Source organism: Carassius carassius, chromosome 16, assembly GCF_963082965.1.
Source record: "Carassius carassius chromosome 16, fCarCar2.1, whole genome shotgun sequence".
NCBI lineage: Eukaryota > Metazoa > Chordata > Actinopteri > Cypriniformes > Cyprinidae > Carassius > Carassius carassius.
This window is the reverse complement of record NC_081770.1, coordinates 16,818,097-16,835,608: the sequence shown is the minus strand read 5'-3', so window position 1 is coordinate 16,835,608 and position 17,512 is coordinate 16,818,097. Positions and strand designations below refer to the sequence as shown.

Below are 17,512 nucleotides of genomic sequence, written 5' to 3'. Positions count from 1 at the left end.
AGCAGGGATAAATACCTAGTACAACTTTGCTCAGCAATCATTACTCAGGCTTTTAGAATGGATTTGATTGAAATTTAGTTGACCTACAGGTCAAAAGTAGACCAAATAGTCAATTACTGCCTGACAGCGACAGGAACACCCTTGTGAAAACTGTTTGGCTCAGTATGGCTGTGTTAGTGGAGCAGCGCCTTGTGCTCTGACTAGTGCTGGGTTTGCTGTCTATCTGCTCAGCCTTTTAAGAGATACAGTGCCAATGTACATTAGATTTACTGAGCTAATTAGTGTGAACAGACAGGCTTAAAAGAAGCTCTTTTGGCAGGCTTATCTGAAGTTGAGGCTTGGCTGGCTGCTGAATGCTTCGAATACCTTTTCTGCCTGTAATTAAAAGTTTAGCTTTTGTTAATGAAGGAACGTTCCTTAATCAACTACAGTATTGAGCAGAAGCTAGCCAAAAGTATCAATGGAATTGCACTATCGTGGCAGTATCCATTTTCAAACAAGTTGTTTTATCATTAGCTTGCTAGCTTTTCTTATAAATAGCATTCTAGCTTGTTTTGTTGATTTTTAACATTGTGCTGTGCACAAGTGAGCTGGCATTAAGTTTGAAACATCCAAGGTTTCTTTCTGTCAAGAAGTTTTGGGAATTCAGACTAATTTTATTGAATCATTTATTTAGAATATTGGGAATCATGATGCCATTTCCTCATGTCCATATACTGTACATTGTGTGGTCAGAAACAATTGTGAATGCATGAAGTCTACTGTAAACACAGCTCTGTCAGTTGATAAGTGTCATAAATATGTTTTAAACAGTTTGTTTTAGTGAAATACTTCTTTTAGAATTCACTTCAAATGAACCAATTTCAATATATTCACAATTCATCACTCTGTTGTGTTCATAAAAGTAATTGTGCGTGATTATACTTTTTTTGTCTAAATATTTAGTTAAAAGTGCGGTTTTAAATCAGAATCTACACAATCAGAAGTTTCACACAATGGCAGAAGATTTCCCTTGCAAATTTTACAACACATTCAGGTTGGTCATGGGGATTTGGCGCATTAAGCAACACAAAGTTACTTGGTTTGAAAGTGACTTCTGTGTGAGGAGTGCTTCATCGTTACTTTTTTCCTTGCAAAACATTTACAATTTTGCTAATGTGACCACAGTTTAAAATTAAAATGAGCCTACAGCCTGACAACCTCGCACAGGTTAAGTTGCTGAATTTTCTGAATTTTTGTTGCTTGTACCTTACATTGCACCCCTTCTGTTTTTGTGCTAGGAGGTGGTGGCTGGGCTCCAGAACGAACAGACAGGCTACGATGGCTACAGGTGGATCTGCGAGAGCGGGTTGAGGTCACAGCTGTGGCGACCCAGGGTCGTTTTGGGAGCCCTGATTGGGTTACGAGTTACATGTTGCTGTACAGTGACACAGGAAGAGCTTGGAAGCAGTTCAGACAAGAGGACAACATAGGGGTGAGTTATCCAAGTTCTCTTATAAAAATAATCCACCCTTTTATTATATTTATAACGCATTAGTACTTTAGCCGGTGCAATAAGTACTGTAAAAGCTTTCTGGATAATGTGGATCAAGGGGGCTTTTATGACTGGAATAAAATGCATACACACCCATAATCATTAAGCGTCTGTGTCTTAAATGAAATCATAATCATTTACTAGAATAAATTAATGCATCTTCCCATACACTGTTAGACACTGTTGGCACACATCGAAAACCAGCCACCCACGAAATGTTCAAATTTTAATTACCGACTTGAATTTCACTTAATCGCCTAAAATAAGATTAAATACATGCTCTATTTTGAGTGGCGTGGCTTTAATATCCCCTCCAAAACTTATTTCATGGTCTCCTGACCTTACCGGTCACTGGCAGTGCAGCTGAAATTCTTGTCTACCCAACTTGAATTACCTTTTCTTTTTTGGGGGGTAGTTTTATTTTGACAACTTTGGTATCGATCGGCACGGCCCTTGCGCCACAAGAGACAGCGGGTGCATTGCCTCCACACTTACAGGCAAACAAATGGGCTTCACCCTCCTTTTCTGAATTAATACTAGTAATTTCAAAGCTCCATCATTCCCCGGCGTTCTTATTTAGCCCGGCTCGAAGAGATCTGGGGCGAAACATTACTGAGATCTAACCTGTCATCTCCGTCGTCTCTCATTACGAAAGCTTGGATTCCTGCTAATGTAATCATCGAAGCTAAACAAACACAGAGAGCTGTGGGAGGAGGAGGAGGTGGTGTATACATTTTCTGCGGCTAATTCATCTCATTACAACTTTATTTATTTTTTATTTTTTGTTCATTGATGGTTTAATGTTTGGTTCTTTTATCTCTCACCCAGCGGGAGGAAAAAAAGGTGCTGATTAGTTTGAGAATGGAGTTTAATGGAAGACTTTGAAGGTTTGAAGTATTTTAATGAGTAGAAGATTAAAAGAAGTGGAACATTTTTAAAGAGCGGTAGGTGCCTCCTGGTCATGCCATTTTTCTGGTAGGCTCTACAGCTGGAGGTAGGACCCCCAGCTATTCTAAACCTGGAGGTTTAGATTAGCAGCGACACTTTGAGTGCAGCTTAAAGAAACTAACGCTGCCAGCGGCACCCCGCTAACTTTTTGTGTTAGTATTTTAAATCTTAGGTAAATGCACCTTGGCAAGAGTTCAGCTCTATGTATAGATAATCAACTCTCTGACTTTGGAAGAGTTTCTTTGAGGTAAACCTATATGCTAATTGAGACTAAATTGGCTAAAGTACCTGCAGAAAGCTAACCGTACTTTCCCAGTAACTTCTATATCATTTGAAATAGAATGAGGAAGCACATGCTAACTAGCCAAACATTAACACAGGAGTGCCAACAACGCACAAAGCTAACAAGTGCACTTTAGACACTGAATACATTTAAAAATGTCTCAAAGTTTACAAAATCTTAACTCACAAGATGTTAATACAGTTAATGTTGGAGAGCAGTAACACATTAGCATTAAGGAGTGGTCACATTAGCAAAAAATTTGACTCATGTAAAATTCCTCATCACATAAATTCCCTGTTGAAATTAATGTTTTATGCCGATTTTGAATGTTATATTGATTTATTAACACGTGAAGTGTATAAACTAAGGCCAGATCTTGGACAAGTTACTGTTGGGCAAACTAACAATTTTTATTTATTTCTGTAGACTTTCCCTGGAAATACAAATTCAGATGGGACTGTTCACCACAAGCTCTCACACTCCATAAGAACACGATTTCTGCGGTTCTTGCCGGTGGACTGGAGTCCCGGGGGATGGATGGGGCTCAGAGTGGAGCTCTATGGCTGTGCATACAGTAAGTACTGAATGTACATTTTGTATGTAATTTGTGCTTTATGTATTCAGAATTAAAGCTGGGATAAAGTGGAAATTCATTCTGTCAATTTTCTGAAAGCGTCTTACTGATTTTATTGTGAATGATTAATCTGTGCTCATGTTAATTTTTTTTTATTTTTTGTTTGTTTATTTATTTATTTAAAATCACCTAAAAAGCTTGCATTTTACTCGGATGTATTCCACAATATGGAATGCATTGCAATTCTAACGTTCTGTTGACAACAAGACAAATGCTCAGTGCTCAAATTTAGTAAAATAAGCATTTTAATTTGAATTCAAGGCTGTTAATGCATTGGTCTTTGTAATCTTGTATTTAGTGTTGTTTGATAGACACAGCAAACTTAAAAATATGAACTGCTGTTTGAAAACATGTAAATTGCACATACAATCGTACTGATATAGCTTGAGGGAAGAAAGCTTTGGTTTCAAAAGTTCAGCTAGTCTGGTTCACTGTAATGTTTTTTTCCTGCAGTCGGGTTGAGTTGGTTTAGACCTGCCTTCCCTGGGTATCAAAGTGCAGAGTAACAATCAATCGGTTACCTCAAGGGTAGCCAGGGCCACACGCCTTGCGCTTGAAATATTTATAATGCAGTCTTGCTAGTGCTTGTTTACTTTCTTTTCCTTCCCCTACTCCCACCTTGTTCCTTTCTCTCAGCCTCTCCTCAGGTGCTTTGTATTTGCAGTCTGTGCACTAGCAAGACCAATTGTCAATTCAAAGCTCAACTCGCCGACCTATCACCGCCATGTTTATTCTCTAAACGTTAATTTTGTGAGATAGGGCGGAATGTGACACCGATGGGGGCGATTCGGTTTACTGTGTTGATCAAACATGATAATTGGGTGCTGACCACACAGTATTTCAGTAATAGGGTTTGATAACAGAGACGCTAGTGCTTTCTCAAAGTCAGACCGCTGGCAGGTTAGCATCAGCGTTAGCACGCTTGCATTCCAAAAGAGCCGCAAATGAATCAAGGAGTGAATTAGTGCTTGGTAATTACGTTTATAATTAGCCCTGCACTAGTATGCGCCAAACATACAATGGCTTCACACAGCAGCGCTCAATGTTAGCACAAAGGACATATGAACATGTCTGCTAACCGAACTCCAGGGAAGAAATACAGAGGACAAACATGGCGTCTAACAGAGGGTAAAGTGAATTCAAACAGGTCTGAGTCTTAAAAAAGAGAGAAACAGAAAGTGAATGCACATGTTCAGTATAGCACATGGTCTCCCTCTACGTATTTCATATTTGTCTTCTGTGGGATAAACTGGACGTCCTCTGTGGTGCGTTGGCCTTATTCATGCACTGCTGATATGCTCCTGAAGTCAATTAGTTTTAAATCTGTCAAGCGCCTCTGCTGCTAACTGCAATTTAAGGCCGTGGCTTCGTGGTATAAACTGTTTGTGTGTGTATGTCTGAAATAGGGAGTGTGTAGCAAGAGCATAAGTCTGTATGTTTGTCCCTGTACAGTCATTAATTCACACTGGAGCACCGCTGTGTTGATGCCACCAAGAGACCCACAGATAAAGTGAGGTCTAATTCTGAGTTTGTGGACAACTTTGTGTGTCTCTTAAGCAATAAGCTGGCCCACACAGAATACACACATTTTTCACCCACATTTTCTGTACTGAATGATTGCATTGAATTTTAAGATTGTAAGATATGTGGCTACAGTATATGTGGCCTTTTGTGTATGTACACTGTGAATGGGTGTGTAAATGTCTCATATAGCACTATGTTAAACTGACCTTAGGTTATGGAAAGGCATTTTATAAATAAAACTTCTTCTTCTTATATGCAGAGTATATAAATTATGTTTATTTTGCCATCTACAATCCAAAATAATAAATTATTCAATCATGATGTGAATCCACCGTGTGTTATGTTTAGCTAACCTTCTGGGAGAGCTCAGATGCAGTCGCGAGTTTGAACTTCCCTCAGGAAGGATTATACAATATGCATTAACCCCATAAAAAAAAAAAACCTGCAGTAATTTCAACTTCTTCTCTTTCTATCCTCTCAGTTCTCAAGATCATCATTTATATAACTTCTATGGTTATTTGGTGATTATTGTTGTGCCTCTCTGATTGAAAGACGTTGAGATAAAGCTATATTTCCTTATCATTTCATCTTGACACACATTGCTCCTCCATCAAGACGTCAACTCGTGCAAAAAACGAAAACCAAACACATTCTCGTCTGATCTACCCCCTTTATCTAACTCAGCCTCATTGCACTTGCTGATGTTCTTGGACCCTCTGTGTTAGTTCTATATTCAGCAGACGGCTCCAAGCTCTTTGCGAGGCTTTGCTTGTCACGGCTAGTTAGCTTCAGTCTCTCGCACTCCAGCATCCGGTGAGGAGAGAGATGGAGAAAGAGAGCAAAAATGTAATGTCTGAACTCTGAGCCCGGGTCAAAATCCACATTTCTGCCTTTTACAGCCCAGGGTAGAATTTGTTCTGAAGGGTTGCTTTAAGACAGGCTTCATATTTCTTTAAATTCTGGCCAACGTTTTTAAGAAGGTAATAAGATCAAATAAACTGACCCTATCTCTCAAGACAGGTCTTATTGTTTATCATTCTGGTTATTCTTATCTTCTTTTGTATTTTGATAGTGTTTTACTAGAGCTCAAGGGCTATTTTATTTAAACTTCACTTTGTTGTTGTTGTTATAGTTGTGTTGTCATTGTGCTGTTTTGTTTTATTTGTGTGTGTGTTTGCTTTTGTTTGATTATTATTATTATTATTAATTTGCTATTGTTTTATTTTCCTTTTCTTTTAATTGCTTTGTTTTAGTTATGGTGTTATTTTTTGTTTTGCTGTGCTTTGTTTTATTTTATTTTTATTCTTTTTCACTTTGTACTTTGTTTTACTTTGATTTTTTTAGTTTTTATTTGTTTTGTGTTTCTAAAGAATGTAAAAGCAAACACTGATTAGAAATATATATATATATTGTACAATTTATCAATAAATGTTTATGTATATATTTTAATAATATCTTGCTTAGTATTTATGACCATGATGAATTCTCTTTTCCCTACCATTTCTCAGAGTCGGATGTTGCAGACTTCAACGGCAGGAGCTCTTTGTTGTACCGGTTTAATCAGAAGTCCACCAGCACTGTGAAAGACGTCATCTCTCTACGGTTTAAGAGCCAGCTTGCGGATGGGGTCCTTGTGCATGGAGAGGGACAAAGAGGCGATTACATCACCCTAGAACTGCAAAAGGGCCGACTGGCCCTGCATATCAATCTGGGTGAGTGAGAGCACTCTATAGCCTCTTAATTTCATGCATTTTCATATTCAGAATTGTGGCATATATTTGTAATGCATTCTCAGCATTGCCACAGGGCGGGCTAATTCAGAAAAGTGTTGTTGTTTTTTTTCCTTTGCAACTATTGTGCAAATTATTTATTTTTTTTAACTTGGAAATATTTTATTTTCATTATTTTATAGCTTTTTATGATGATATGATCTTTAGGAGCACATCTCAAGTTTGCGAATAATTTTGCTTTTGTGTGTCCAGGGACTATATCTGTGTTTTCACTCATAAGAGATAGTATGCAAATTGCACAAAGTAACATTTCAGTACACTAGCATGCAAATTATCCTCAGATTTAACATATGTGAATTAAAAGCCACAAAACACCCATTTTGGAGAAATTCAAAGCAATGTGTTTAGGTTATTCCGCATCTTTGGGTTTTGTAGAGCTCTTTCACTGTAGCAAGAGGAAATGTTCACAGGCACAATCGTAGCATCTTACCGTAATCATATGAGAGGCAGTTGTGAAACAAAGATTTGATTAAGACCGCCAAATCTGCAGGGTAATCACATAAAAGTGTATCGAGCTGTCACAAAGAGCGATCTAATGTAGAGTCTAAGCGCTTTCCAAGCCTCGTGTTCAATTAGCACCAGCACTCGGATGGAATAAGTTGCATGTTACGCTAAGAGCGGCGGCGAGCTCTGATTGCTAAGTATACCGAACTGAGATGATGTTGATGCTGTTTATCAGGACGATGTTTTCTTTTACATTTGCATTCATCCTGTATCGGAGTGCCACAAAAAACTCTCAAAGCTAATTTCAGATGATGTATATTGTATCCTTCATGGGTAAATCTCACTATAATGTGTCTGTTTTATAATTTGCTCCAAAATCAGAAAAGGATTTAATTACTTAAAGAGATGAGACATATAATTCATATTTTTTTTTCTTACCAATAATTTGGTGTTTCTCCTTTATGAAAAAATGTGCTTAATTGATATGCAATTAATGTGACCGTCACATGTGTGTTCTAGTTTTAGTTCCTGTCTGTCCTTATTTGCTCCTTCCAGTTATTTTTCCCATTATTAGTAATCACCTGTTCCTTTGCTGTGTTTACACTTGGCATTAACATGCGATCACCGTGTTCCGATCAAGCAGATCAGATCACCAGTCAATCAGAACATGATGCGTTTACACTTCCACGTCTGCAGACAATGGCCCAGTGCTAAGTCAACCTGAAGTGGTGGGTTTTCTTTTGAAAAGCATTTTCAGTCGCAGGACATTTTACAAATCAAAGATAAGTGTAGGAGTTTAACTAGCGCTCAACACAGGTGTTCTCCGTCTCTCTTTGGACAGTTTGCGAGAGAGGGGGTCGGGGAAGGGGTTTTGTTTGATGTCCACTTGCGAATGCAGACTTGATTGTGTTTACACTGAGATCTGATCAAAATGCTCTCTCAACTTCCTCTGGACCAGGTCACACTGATCGGATAACATTCCAATCAGAAGTGCCTTTTCATTTGTCTTTTCAATGTGTATGTGGACAACATCCAGATAAAGGTCGCATGTTAATGCCAAGTGTAAACGCAGCCTTTGTTATTAGTTGTCCTCATCACCTGTCTTCCCATCGTTATCTGCCCTATTTGAGTTCGAGCCCGTTCTGTTCTCCCTGCTCTGGAATTGTTTATGTCATCCTTTGCTACGTGTGTTTTCCTGTTTCCTTTGAATGTTATTAAAAGTTTATGTTTGAAATTTCCTACATCTCTTTCACTTCTGTCACTTGTGTGACAGAATTCCAGACCCACAAAAAGTAAACGGCGTCCCTTCTCACCATTTTATTTCCATATTGAGATGTTTTTTTGTTGTTTTCCCTTGTGTTAGTCCCGTGGAAATGGGAGTTTGCAGCTCGGTTCGCCACCCTAGATTGCTTGGATCTCCCGTTCAGGAAGTATGTGTGGGAGTTCTTCGGGATCGGCGCAAGTACGGCATTAGATGACACCACGCTCAACTCGCTGTACTGGATCGGGGCTAATTACCATCGCCCCGTGGACGGGTTCCTCCAGTGTCTGGAGAGGATCCGGCCCCGATCCAGAGCCAGCTCACTGGAACTCAGGCCCACTGGCCGCCACTGACTCTGCAATTCTGGACATAATGGTGCCTCCGGAGTTCTCTGTTCCTGTCCTCTCCCCGGAATCATCTCCTGAATGTTATCCTTCATTTCCGCTGGTCCCGTCTAGCCCTACTCCGTCTCCTGATTCTCCCGGGGTAGTCAGCCCTGTACTGTACCTCCAGATCGCCCTCAAGTGCCCCCTCCTCCAGAGCATTCCCCAGGATGCTTAATTTTCCCCAATATTTTTTTGGGGGGAAGGGCAAATACCTGTGGTCGAACTGGCTAATGCCACGAATGATCCGCAATGGTGTCCTCAGTCCCCCGAACTGCCTGCTCCGTCATGGCCCCTGAACTTCCTGATCCAGGGCGCCCACCTCTCTTCCCTGATTGTGTAGTTATGGTGCGGGACGCGCCTTCCGGGAGGGGGGCAATATCTGTTACATGTGTGTTGCTGTGTAGTTCCTGTTTGTTCTTATTTGCTCCTTCCAGTTTCTTTTCCCATTATTAGTAATCACCTGTTTCTTGTTATTAGTTGTCCTCATCACCTGTCTGCCCATCGTTATCTTCCCTATTTGAGTTCTAGCCCGTTCTGTTCTCCCTGGTCTGGAACTTTTCATGTCATCCTTTGCTACGTGTGCTTACTTGTTTCCTTTGGATGTTATTAAAATATTATATGTTTGAAATCTCCTACGTCTCCTCGCACCAGCGCAGTGGCAGTTGCGTGACAGTGACAATTCAACGAGTATTAATGGTGCTAAAAATAAGCTTATTTTTCTTTATGCAAAATATAATTTAATACTTCTTTCTTTTGATTGTATGGTGAAATATGAGCTGAACATGTTCCTTACAGGCTTCTCCCACTTTGTCAAGATAGACTGTTCTTTCTGTTCTTTTATCATCAATACAGCAGGTTCCTTTCCAGGAAGTTCAGAAGGATCAAACAGAGGAGACAGCACAAGGCACACCTTTCCTAAGCTATTTATGGCTCGTTTTGAGAATGTGCTGAAAAAGAGACCGTTTGATAATTTTCTTTCTAAGGCTGCCCTTTATAAAGATGCTGTAAAATTAGCAACTGATAAAATCTTTGCTTCTGACAACATTTTAATTTGGCTTCATTTAGTAGCATGATATAAATGGTATTCATGTGCACCTTGGTAAAAATAGATATACCAAGGTAAAACATAAACAATGACACTAAAATATTATTTATTTAATACTTCATTTCTCGTTTTCTCTCAAGATGATGCTAAGACGCACCCTAGCAGTGTCCATGTCTCTGTGTTTCTGGGAAGTCTTCTGGACGACCAGCACTGGCACTCCGTCCTGATTGAGCGGTTTAACAAACAGATCAACTTCACTGTGGACAGACTAACCAAACACGTGAGGACTGGTGGGCTGGATGATTCGCTAGAGGTTGATTATGAGGTGAGAAGGATTTTGTTTACTTTACATTGTTTTATTTCTTAATTGTTTTGCGCAGTATTTTAGCAGCGCGATATAGAGATCCTTAACAGTAGTTTTTATTAGACCACAAGTTTTGCAGCTTCTAGTTCACTGCTGTTAGGTTTGTGGACACGAAACTTCAAGCAGATATGAAAATATCAGAAATTATTATAAAATTACAGTCTTTTCTAGGAAAACAGATTTGATGTGTCATCCTGGACAATGTTTTTTTCTTTCTTTTTTTTAAGTCAATTTATAATAAATATAATATATTTAATGTATTACTTTATATTTAATTAATGTTTATTACACGTAAGTATTTATTATTAATTAAAATTAAATAATTTTAGACAGTTAACAATTAAGTGAGTTCTGTTCTTTTTGATCTCCTTTTAACTTAATTGTACTGTAAATGCGGTGTCTATTTGTGTTGTTTATATTGTTTATATGTTGCATTTTTAAGAGCATTAATGAAATATGGTAGTAAAATGTATGTAAAATATATTAATTATTATTAAGAAATGTATTAAGTACATTATGCAAGTATATGTAATAATAATAAGAACAAGAAGAATACAGTTTGTTTATATTTGTTGCATTTCAAAGAGAATTTTATGAAATACGCTTTGCTGGTTGTAGTAATAATGTTTTATTTTATTTTATTTCAACCCAAAAAGAGTGCAAAAAAGGCTACAAATTGGACCAAGTCTACCTGTAACAAGTTGGCCTATAAGAGTGGAAACATGGTGATATTTGATATTGATATTTGTAAAGAGCATAATACCTAAAGCGACGAATCACTTGACTAATGATTGGACACATTTCCCACCATGTTGTAAAACCTCTCCATCGCTGCTGTTTTCCCATTCATTTCACAAAGCTCAGCTTTGGAGGAATCCCACTTCCTGGAAAACCAGGCACGTTCCTGCGGAAAAACTTCCATGGATGTATGGAGAACCTCTACTACAACGGAGTCAACATCATAGACTTAGCCAAACGACGCAAACCTCAAATCTACAGTGTGGTGAGAACGTTTATCTTGTCCATTTATTGACGATCATCTCATACATTTGTTATTGTTGTTGTCAAGGCCATGAAAAAGCCATAAAAAATAACAATTTCCACAGGTCTTGATGAATTAGCAGTCCCATCCTATCCATAATGGATGGTTCTTGACCAGAGTATTTAGTGATTTTTCCCCTAATAGCACCAGCATGGAAAGGTGCCAGAACTTTCTAAAGCCAAGTCTGTGGATTGTGATGACTATTGGTAGTTTGTGCACAAACAGTGTTTGTAAAGATATTGATTTATATTTTCATTCTCATTAGTCTTCACCTGCATTTACCCAGAGATGCATTTTAGCGGCTAGTTTAGTTCTCTGTGGGATGGGTCAGCAGGGAGAGAAATGGAGCCATTTGGAATTTTTGGAGCCGTTGCCAGTATACTATGGCACCACAAGGGAGCTTTTTAAGAGAATGAATTGTGGTTTTGTCCGCATTATTCCCACAGCGCTGAGAGCCTTGTCATTAAAATATATTTTAAAAGGAAGGCAATCAGTCTCCAAGAGCTGCTCTGGCCTTAGATTACACCTCATAAATGATCCGCTCATGAATATCTCATAAAATCGTACCTCACTGAAGGTCTGGGGACTAAATTACAGTCATTTTGAAATGAAGGAGCGGTTTTAATGAGAGGGATGGCTTTGACTAATGACATGTTTCTGCTCATCTGACTACACCACTAGTGTGATGTTCATATGTCCATATTATTTCCTATTGTTTTGGTTGTATTGAGATATTAACCATAAATATACCATTTTAATTGTAGATTAAAGTAATAAGTCACCAGCGGTTTGTTTTTATGGTTGATTTATTTGCAATTTGAAGGTTTATGGCCTTGTAGACTAAGAGACGATGGATGGAGTCCTTGATGCATATTGATTAAGAAGTGGATGGATGGATGGATGAGTGGGTAGGTGGATGAAATGGATGCCTAGATGAATATAGATGGATGGATGGATGTATAAACGATGAATATAGAAGTATGTATATATATATATATATATATAAAGATATGGAACTAGATTGATAAAGATGGTTAGAGAACTAGAAGGATATAGATGGACATTGAAAAAAGAACTAAATAGATAGAGATGGATATAGAACATTGATAGATAGATGCACTCTTTTTTTAAGCAGCTGTTTTATTAGGAATATTTGGACATAATGACAGAATTGTATATGATACCGTACCCAAATATAAATCCACCGTCCTGCTTTACTGTTCCCAATTTTCCAGTTCTGAGGCTTGAGGAATCACACTCCTCTAAATCAAGCAACTTTTGCGAGTTGCCATTCTTATGGTCTCGTATTGTTAGCGGCCATTTCCCCACTGTGATTACGTGTAATGGCTTGTCGTCGGCTGTCATATCATGTCACATCAGTGCAGTGGACTACACCAGAGCACAGCTAATCACTGCAGCCATTAATCTGGCCCACATGCTGGATATTGCATCCTTTAATGGACCGGGAGGGAGTTCAGCGGGACTCTGGTACTAATGACGGAGAGGACCGAGTCCCACTTAGTCTGTGCCACCCTCTGAGATTTTCACAGCGGACACCTTCGCTCTCGCTCTCTCAATTATGCAGTAAGTTTTCAGCTAGGCAAATATACAGACTCCTAAGGGGCCTTTGGAGCCCAATTAGAGCCAGGCAATGAGGCATGGTGTCTCTTGAGTGACTAGAGTGATCATAGTGGGGCTTCAGAGCATATGTGGGATACACTGTGTCTGGGATTACTAGGGTCAAAAAGTCTAAGACAATTTTTTAATCTCTGATATATTGCATTTGAATTAGTGCTGTCAAAATCATGCTGTTAACTCCTGTGATTTCTTTCAGTTTGACGCATTAAAAAATATTTCATGTAATTCATGCAGGGGCGGAGCTAGGGTCAGCCAACCCACTCACAACTCCTGCTTCTATCTTTTTTTGTCTTGACAAGAACTGCTTATATTTATCTAGTCAAACAAGTGCAGAAAAGATACAGGTGACGAGGAGCTTCAGGTTCAGCAGTGGTAGCTCTTAAAGTAATAGCAGCCTAATAACCGAATAACCCAGCTGCTGTGATTAATTAATTATACATTTGTTTTTTTTGTTTTTTTACAGAAGTAAACAAGTAATGCAAATGTTGTTTCCTGTTGGCTTTAATCAGTTGTATTTCCTTCTAGACTAAGTAAAGTGTGTCATCGCAGGCTGTATTGTTTCTGTGGTGTTTGGGGTTTTATTGGATTGTGTTTAGCTAGCTCGCCATTACCTCCTTACTTAAAGAATCCAAACACATTATTTTTCCTCTAGCGGTTCACCATGCGATAGGCTGACAGTCTGGAGCAGTCCTGTTGTGGCTTGCTGTCTGAGACCACACAGAAAGACGGATCAATGGATTGTCCACTATGTAGTCCAGTAACATTAAACTGTTGGTTTAAAAACAGACCTCTATTCTGTTTCCATTGAGACCTGCAGTCTTCGAAGTCCTGACACATGACTTACTGTTTATTCCCATGTCGCTCAGTCTGCCTGCCTGCGGGCAAAAACTGCCAAAGAAGGAAAAGAACATGTTTTTGCATGCATTTGTGTTTAGATTGAGGGAAAATTGTTTGTTATTGAGCAAACACTGAAATATTTACTACACCAAAAATACTTCTACATACCCATCTCCTGAGATATATATATATATATATATATATATATATATATACATATACATATATATATATATATACATATACATATACATATACATATACATATATATATACATATACATATATATATATATATATATACATATACATATATATACATGTATATATATATATATACATATATATATACATACATATATATACATGTATATATATATATACACATGTATATATATACATGTATATATATATATATATATATATATATATATATATATATATATACATGTATATATATATATATATATATATATACGTACATATATATATACATACATATATATATATACATACATATATATATACATATACATATATACATATATAAATATATATATATATATATATATATATATATATACATATACATATATATATACATATACATATACATATACATATATATATATATATATATATACATATACATATATATATATATATATAAACACATTTTATTTATTTTTTACTCTAGTACTCTATTTTAACCCTCCCACAACCTGTTGTTTCAGGGGAACGTGACTTTTACCTGCTCAGAGCCTCAACTGGTATCCGCCACCTTCTTGAGCTCCAGCAGCAGTTTCCTGTCACTTCCGTTGGATGCTGCCACTGAAACGCTGTCAGTGACGTTCCAGTTCCGAACGTGGAACCGGGAAGGGATGCTACTGTCGGCCTGGCTGAGGCGGGAGTCGGAGAGACTGCTTTTGCTTCTCGTTCATGGCCAGCTTAGACTCACACACCACAGATCAGCATTGCAAAGCTCTGATATAGTCATCGGTGAGATGTACTAGTGTACATGTGTGTCTTTCTGAAGTTTTAATATTGTGGGGTTTGAACCTACAACCTTCTGCTTGTCAGCCCAAATCTTTATCTCCTCGACCAGAAAACACTAAATAGTGTTGTAATTCAAATAATAATAATAATAATAAATGTTATTAGATTATTATTAAAATTATTTTTATAATAATAAGCATTATTTTTATTATTATTATAAAAGAAATAAACAAAAGATTAGTCTCCAACACACTTAGTAATCATCATCATCAGAAACATTCTTTTAAAAAGATAAAACAAATTATATTTATAATTATATTTTTACTAATATATTTATTTATCCATTCCCTATTAATATACATAATCAAAATATTCGAAAAGGTGTATTTTAGGCATACTACTTTCCTGATCATGTCACACAGTATTATTATTTTTTTCTATAAGTAAAAAGAAAATGCTGCATAACTCGATACAGTTGCAGCAAATCAGAGCATGTCTCTTGTTTATTATACAGTTTTGTGATGTTGGATTTTGGACCAATGAGATTTCATTGTAGGCGGAGCTAACCACCACAACACAATATAAAGTTATCAACGGCTCAAACTATTTGGCAAGAGACACCTGTATGAGAAAAAAAACATGTTATCATTATTATTATCATCATCATTATTATAATACATAAACTAACTATTATTAGAATTATTTTAAATAATATTAATAATAAAATTTACAATCTTTTTAAAAGAGTTGCTTATAACAATAGCTATAACATTAATAATTATACTTGTGTTAATAACAATAAAATAGTTATTGTTATAATTATTATAAGAACAATTGTAGTAGCTATTACTAGTAGTATTTTGTCTCAAATATGCCAACTCAGTGAAAATATAGGCTACTGGTTGTTTTGTCGCTGTAAACTGCTGTTGATATAAACACCCCTTCAGTCTAATTATAATTAGCTTAAATTAAGAACAACAGATGTGAAAGGGAAGACCCTCCAAGGGTCAATATACAAGGTTATGCGCTTGTCTTCATATTTGCGTCTCCGCCATACACAACGTGAACAAAATCCCATCCCACATGCGTACGTTCACCCTAAAAGCGTTTACCGAGAATTCAAACAGGATTTTTAGTTGTAAAACACTCTTTGGCAGACACACCTGTATGTCGACTGAATTTTGGATGCGGCTGCCTGGCAGGCTGCCATCGCAGACGGCAAACTGAAATCTCTGCACGTCCCTCTCAAGGGAAATAGTGGATTCTCTGCCGGGCTGACATATGCAGATTAACTCGTTGAGCTCCAGCGCACAAACCCCAGATCTGTCAATCATTCGCCCTGATTAATGCGCAGCATTTGAGGCGTAACATCGCTCCGTGTCTGCCTCTGCCAGGTCAGGCTCTGAGTGACGGCCAATGGCACACGGTGACCATTAGCGCGGGAGGTTTCCAGGTTTCCCTCTCGGTGGACGACAAGCCACCGTCCACCATGCAGCTGAAGGACATCGCACAGCCTGGGAGGAGCGTGCTAATTGGAGGTAGGGTGCTAGTGCATAAACAAACTATGGCTTTAGTTTTACAGTTAAAAGCATTGATACATACAACCAAATTGTGTGGGTTGTAATTAGAAAATCCACTTCTTGAGGTTCTTTATCATGCGAACTTTATCATGGATTACTGGACGCTTAATTATGAAGAATACACACACATTTCAGCCGAAAGTGAAAAGAAATGAAAATGAAATGATATTATGCAAAACTGAAGACTACAGTATTTTAGGACCAATAAAATATTTGACATTGAGAGATAATATTCATTAAAAAAAATAAAGCTTTATTTTTAACTTCATTGTTTTTTTTTATTTATATGATTCTGTTTACAGACGTTTCTTTACACACAGTTACTTTAGGATCAGTTTCAGTATTTTAGTATCAGAGATAATTGTATAGTTTTTTATTAGTATTTTGAATTAGATTTTATTTGTATATTTTGTTATATTTTAGATTTCATTGTTTTGTTTTAAGTTTAGTTAAATAGCATTTATTATAACTTATGTAATTTAGATTTGTGTGTTTTATTATGTCTATGTAGTTTTTGATCATTTGTATTTCAGTTTTAGCTTCTTCTTTTAGTACATCAAGTTAAACTAAATTAACATGTAAAATGTTTCCTCGGCAAGGAGCTAAAATGAGTTTTTAGTTTTTCATAAGTTTTTATATTTTTTCTTTTACAGTTACTGCACTTGTTTTTGTGGTTTTAGTTTTAGGAAACTACAATGACCCTGGTTACACTGCCACAATTTATCATCTATTATTTTTGTTGTAAATATTTTTATACAGGTTGCCCATCAGTATTAACCAATCAGGGTTGCCGGAATCCGACACTGGCCTATCAAGGCTGCATGCGCTCTGTTATCATTAACAACCAGCCAATCAACTTCTACCTGGTGCAGCAAGGCCTGCTGGGAAACTACAGCAAGCTCCAGTTTGACATCTGTGGCATTCGTGACAGGTATGTCTATTAGTCATTCTGTTTGAAATGCTAATGACAAGTAGTTTTTTAAACAAATGATTGCAATTCACTCATTGCGAGATAATGAGCAACACTAACAAGCACAGTTTCAAAACAACGTAGTGGTGTAACCATGCCAGTGATTTGCAGGCTAATTAGGATTCACCTTTTTTGCCTGAAACTTCAAATGTGTGAAAATGTTTCACACCTCGCCCTAGAGGATTGATGGTTAATGTGATGTTTATGTGAGTAAAAATCTAACCTCATACAGTTTG

General features: G+C 37.3%; 1 protein-coding gene across 1 annotated transcript in view; it reads left to right on the top strand.

Moving 5' to 3' along the window:
* The window catches only part of LOC132159718 (contactin-associated protein-like 5), a 72,329-nt gene that overhangs the window by 15,103 nt on the left and 39,714 nt on the right, over window positions 1–17,512 (top strand). The window contains exons 3-10 of the mRNA XM_059569304.1: window positions 1,281–1,474; window positions 3,192–3,339; window positions 6,432–6,635; window positions 9,990–10,174; window positions 11,073–11,216; window positions 14,465–14,729; window positions 16,121–16,264; window positions 17,066–17,237. Of these exons, the coding sequence (XP_059425287.1) occupies window positions 1,281–1,474; window positions 3,192–3,339; window positions 6,432–6,635; window positions 9,990–10,174; window positions 11,073–11,216; window positions 14,465–14,729; window positions 16,121–16,264; window positions 17,066–17,237 (1,456 nt within the window). The remainder of the gene's footprint in view (window positions 1–1,280; window positions 1,475–3,191; window positions 3,340–6,431; window positions 6,636–9,989; window positions 10,175–11,072; window positions 11,217–14,464; window positions 14,730–16,120; window positions 16,265–17,065; window positions 17,238–17,512) is intronic.